At 39.2% G+C, this 6003-nt stretch overlaps 1 protein-coding gene across 1 annotated transcript in view; it reads right to left on the bottom strand.

The window, feature by feature from the left end:
* Positions 1 to 823: 823 nt before the first annotated feature.
* The window catches only part of cldn10e (claudin 10e), a 12071-nt gene continuing 6891 nt past the window's right edge, over positions 824 to 6003 (bottom strand). The window contains exon 5 of the mRNA XM_079629075.1: positions 824 to 3670. Within this exon, the coding sequence (XP_079485201.1) occupies positions 3313 to 3670 (358 nt within the window). The 3' untranslated portion in view covers positions 824 to 3312. The remainder of the gene's footprint in view (positions 3671 to 6003) is intronic.

The raw sequence follows: 6003 nt of genomic DNA, 5'->3' as shown, positions 1-6003 counted from the left end.
GCCTTCACAATGCTTTTTCGGCATATTACAGCTTAAAACTGGTAAAACTACATGGTTTTACCTCATAAGCAATTTCTCATTCCATGAGTTCTATCAAATGAATCTGACAATCAGGGTCACAAGTCCCTAAAAGGACATCACTTGTCCTTTCCTAGGACATCACTTGTGATAAGGGAAACAGAAACAAAACGATGAAAAATTAAACGATGTGTGCACTGTAAAAAAAAATGTTGGTTTAACTTAAAAAAGCAAGTTACCTTGTTGCCATAAAATTTTGAGTTCGTTGTAATTAAACATTCGAGTTAATACAATGAAGAAGAATGGTTTAATAAACAGAAACTCAAAATAGTATGGTATCTTCACACATTAGTTATCGAAGTTGATTTGACAAAAGATAAAAAGTTGTGATAACAAATCATGAAAATATTTTTTTACAGAGTGTTTTATCATCTTTTCAGGCAGAAGTCTGATATAGTTTATATTTGTAAAAGATTTAAGGTTTCGTTCATGTCCAGAGAAAAAACAGTATACTAGTGGAGGACCTCTGTGTGTTGTCGTGAAAGGACATCGGCTAGGTATTCGATATCATTTTGGTTGAGTGTTCTTCTTAAATGAGATATTTATCTTCTACATACAGGCTTATATAACATAAGTTACACAATATTGCTGTAGAGCTGCACGTACAGGGAAAGTGATACTGTTTATGTATAAACAACATACAGCAATTTTAGAAATATTGCAGAAAAGGAAACGAAGCAAGTGAAACTGCTCCATTCTGTAGTTTTAGTTGTAGTTTTTTTATTTAGTAATTTTAGTGCTTCAACTAATTTCAGTTTGTTGCCAAAGCAACATTTCTCATTTTTGTTTAGTTTAAATTTATTTTCTAATATTTAAATTTTTATTTCAGCTATATTTTAATGAACAAAAAATGTTTTTAATAGTTTTATTTTTAATGAATAATGATAATGATAAGACCTCTATACCTCCCTATACTTGCATTGCACTGGAGAAGGGGAGAAATGGATAAATAAATAAATAAACGTTTGTTTAAAACATCTTTAAAATGCTTTATTGTCTTCTTGCATTGCTTTTTTTACATCAGCTCCACAAAACATGAATGAAGAATAAAGAATAGTTTTAACAAAGCACAAACTGTTGTTCCACATTTCACATTTCATTGTAAGTCATGGGTAATATGCTCTCTATAAATATTTGATCTACTTTTCTCAATGAATGAATGAACCATCAATAAAAAACTTTTTTTTTTACAATTTTGCACAAAAAGATTCCAGGCAGCATGTAATTTAAAAAATTTCAGTTCATGTTACAAAAATGCATGCATTTGAATCTATAATTTGGAGAGTTCCTTGAGATTTGTATTAACACTGTGTTTATTTGTAGGGGCGCTATTGTTATGAGCTAATAAAGAAAAAATTATTTAGAGAACTATGTTGAACATTGCAGTAACCTTTTGAAGTGGAACTTCAACACTGCGTCTTAGAGTTAATGCTATAGGTAACGCCATCAGCGTGACCGGTGTCTGAAGCACGTGTGCATACATGCCAATATTCATGGACAGGGGAGCGCCCGTGCGTATAAAAGGCATCTGAGTTACACCTCATCACCTTTTTTGTCTTCAGCAAGTTCACACTGAGGTGGTGAGATCCTGGAAGAAGCCATATTCAGCTTGCATTTTTCTATCCCCACATTCAAATTATGCGAGTGTGGAGGGTTTATGCAAGAAAGGATAAGTGCAGATGCCCCTGTAGAAGAGACGCTAGCTAGCAATCTCTCGCAGAATGAGGTATCGTTTTTGAAGTCTCTGGTCTAGCCATCTAAGCCGTTGAAGACCAACCTAATGGATTGGCAAGGTGTTTGCGGCAGCGGTCAGGCTGATTTTGCAGTCGCAGTATAACTGGGTAAGAAGGCAAGCCACTCGTGTCCCCCCTCCGAGGAGTAAAGGGGCAGAGGAGGTGCGAGGCCAGGAGGAGTCAAGACCTCAGGGAAGGGATCGACAGAAAGTGGTCAGAAAACAACAAGACTGATGAAAAAACATTATGAAAACAGATTTTGTTAAAAGAAAAACAGGAATCAGAAATTGCTCCCGTTTTATATTACACACTGAAAGCCGCGTTTTCAGCCTACTTTTTGATTTAGTTAAGATGAGTATATGTCTGAGGACATCATGTCCCCTTCACCTGCCCCCCAAGGTGAGAGTAGCATTGGTCAGTGGCTGTGAGCAGAGGTAGATTACCTTTGGCATTTCTCTCTTGCTCCGCTCTGATATCCAAAAAGTATCTTTTTCCAACTTTCTTTCTTCCTTATTCTCCCATATGTTAGGGTCTAAAGTAGAATTGTATACTTCCCTGTGGCTGGTTGCTTGGTTTCCACCCTCTCCCGTTTTTAATTGGAGTTAAGTATAGGCTAAATGCTCCCTTAAGACAGATACCTCCTTAGGGTTGAGGCAAGCTAAATGAAAATATGGGAGGCAGTCTGCAAGCATTCCTCCATTTCATTTACCTCCATCCCCAACTAGATTTGAAGTAGAGATATGCACTCCCCTTAGGGTGGGGATACAGCCATACCGACTATAGTGTGGCATTTGAATACTCGACCTATAGCAGGTTTTGGAAGTGCCTTTACTCAAGTCAGTGTATGAGCTTGGTAAAGGAGAATTGGAGTTGGTTGCATATGCGTCCTATTCTCTTCTTTGCCGCTCTCCCCAATCATAAACTCTGACTTTAGGGAGTGGTGCCACTATTCAAGTCGCATAGGATGCGCCCTTGGGGTTGACGCGCTCTTGACTCCGGCCTAGGCCCGTAGAGTAATTTAGTGCTATGCCTACTCTGCTTGTACATAATCACAGCTCAGTGAGGCAGGCATTCCTTCAGCATGGCGTAGTTGGTATTGGTTGCCCATAGCATCAAAACCAAAAGGCAGCATTGAAGTTCCACTTCGAAAGGGAACGTCTCAGGTTTTGAATGCAACCAGGTTCCCTGAGAAGAGGATAGAGATGCTGCGTCTCGTTGCCATGCTTCAGGCTTGCCTGCGCGTCTCCTTCAAACTAAATAATTGTGTGACGTCACGGACTGCCATCTGCCAATGTATATTGGCTTGTACACATGCTTCAGACACCATTCATACTGACGCTGTTCCCTTTAAAGACGCAGCATCTCATTCCCCTTCTCAGTTAACCGGGTTGCATACACAACCTGAGACGTTTTAACTGGTTAGAAGTAATTTAATTTCCAATGTGTTTTTTCCTGAACCAGTGTTTTTCAGATCCAATAATCTAAGGCTAAGCTCAATGTTTCAGAGGTAAGAGTTCTTGCTGAAGAGATGTGTAGTGGCTCCAGATGGAGAGGACACTTTCTTGCTGTTTAAATGTAATCTGCTGACCATGGAGGACCGTGAGGAGCTCACTGACCGTGACACTTCTGATCTGACAGAGACTCTTGATTTATCAGGGTGTCGCGATCTTGAGGGACGTCCAGTTCTGGAGGTGGTATTTGATGGAACATTTGACGATGGTGATGTTTCAGACTTTGAGGAGAGCTCAGATACGGTTGATATGTTGGATTTTGTAGGGAGTTCAGATATGATGGAAATATTTGCATGAGAAGAACGGAAGGCATTGCTCTCCACAGCAGGAACACTGAGAGCTGGTGCACTGAGGACAAACATTTTAATATAAAAATATTAAAGGAATAATTCACCTTAAAAAATTAATGTCATCTTCCCCCATAGCTCTTTTCCATACAATGACAATAAGCCATACCAAACCACCATAAACCAACAATTAAAGTACTCCATATGACCTACACTCTACGTGAAATCTGCGCACAAAGGTTTTCACGAATTAATCATGATTTAGCTTTCGTCCTAAAAAAGTATTTATGTAAAAACATAGGCATTGTTTGAGGATCTCGCTTGCTGTCTTCATAGAGCGTCATATGTTTGCTGAGAGTGAAAGGCTGCAAAGGAAAGGGTGTGCGGAAAGCCCTTATCGGGCGTGTTTTATGCAAAGGACTGTCCTTGGGAACGCAGACACTCTTTTAAAATACACCAAAAATCATTAACATTAGAACAAGTTAGGAACAAATTAATTTGCATACGAATGTGTGGTGGAAATCTTTCGTGAGAAGTTCCCCTGTGCAATTATTAATGACTGAGATTTTTTAAGTAATATGATAGCTTTTTGTAAAAACAAAAAAGGCAGGTCAATATTAACAAAGTCTGCCCTCAGTTGGGAAATGTTACAAATGTGAGAACCAATGTTGTAAATGATAAAATGAGGCACAATTTTTTAATTTGAAGATGGACGCGATTGAGATATAAGAGCAAATTTCGTCCATTTCATCATGTTAATGTATCGTATAACTTTGAAATACTTACGCACAGGTCATACAGATTATTTTTAATATATTTTTATGGGGTAACACTTTACAATAAAGGTACACGAATAATCATCATGTACTAATACCTGAATTAAAGGAAAATTCTGTCATCATTTACTCATCCTCAAGTTGTCCCAAACCTGTATAGCCTACATTTCTCTGCTGTAGGCCTACACAAAGGAAGATATTTGGAAGAATGTTTGTAACAAAGCAGATCTCGTCCCCCCTTGACTACCATATTATTTTTTTCCTACTATGGTAGTCAATGGGGGGCGAGATCTGCTTGGTTACAAACATTGAGGAATCGGTTCCCAAAAAAAGAACCAGACCGGAAACCAAAGGTTAGGGGAACATTTGCTGGTATAGTTCACTGTCCATGCAGACACAGGCCATGATGATACCATACCTCAACTCTCTATTTAATAGGAAGTTTACGATGATAAATACATTTAGTAAGTAGTTAACAGTGAATTAATTCTGATGTGCCCCGGGTGCCCCCAAGTAAATTAATGACAAAACAATGCATTAACAGGAGATGAGCTGATGTCAGTGTATAGTTAATAATGAGTTAGTAATGATCTGCCCCTCAAAGAAAAGTCATAACACAATGACGCACTTACAAATCATTAACTAAAATGTGAATAAACATACACTAAGGGCCCTATCTTGCACCCAGCGCAATTGACTTTGAACACTGACGCATGTATCATTCCTATTTTGCACCCGCGCACAGCGGACTTTTCCCTCCACAGACGCACGTCGGTAAATTAGGAAATGAACTTGCGCTCGCGGGGGCGGTTCAGCGCAAAGAGAAGGCGTGTTCCGGCGCAAAACTTCAATGGTGCTATTTTCCAGTTTTAGAAAGCAATTGCGCCATTGACCAAGAAAAAAACAGTCTAAAGACAGTGGCGCGTTGCGCGTTAGTGATGTGGTATTTTAAGGGCGCGTGCTTGACCATAATGTTAACCCGCATCCACTTTGATTCTCTAATATAAATAGATGCAGCAGTTTTCATTTTTGCAAATCATACATTATTACAAGGAAAAATATTAACACACGAGGGAAATCATTGTTGTGTCCGTGAAGATGTGAAAAAGATCTATCTAGATAAAAAAAATAAAAAAATCTAGATTAGGCTACACATTTACCCAAATTATACGCCTGTTTAACCTAATTTGGGTGGGTTTCTCCCATCATCCCCAATGTCACTTCTCTGTGTTTTACGGTCCTGACGAGAACGTCGGTTTCCTCGGCTGTGAACCGCTCCTGCGTGCGCTGGCAAATCCGCCGTTATAATAGCAATCCGCCATTAAGCGCGTCTGCTCTTAAAGGGAATGTGAGAGGACGCTCTGATTGGTTTATTTCACGTTACGCCCAAACCACACCTATGAATAATGAAGCTACTTCAGACCAACCCCTTTTAGATTTGCGTCGGGCGCAAGAGTCATTTATCCGCCGGGAAAATAGCAACAGCGCCGGGATCCGCCCACAAAGTTACTTGCGCTTTGCACTTTGACACTTGCGTTTCAGATCGTTAAAATAGGGCCCTAAGAGTGCCATCCTTATTCTTTTATACCACCAGTACAAAAACCAAAGATAAAAATAA

Source organism: Phoxinus phoxinus, assembly GCF_949152265.1.
Source record: "Phoxinus phoxinus genome assembly, chromosome: 11".
NCBI lineage: Eukaryota > Metazoa > Chordata > Actinopteri > Cypriniformes > Leuciscidae > Phoxinus > Phoxinus phoxinus.
The sequence above is the reverse complement of the archived record's forward strand: the minus strand, read 5'-3'. Positions and strand labels throughout refer to the sequence as shown.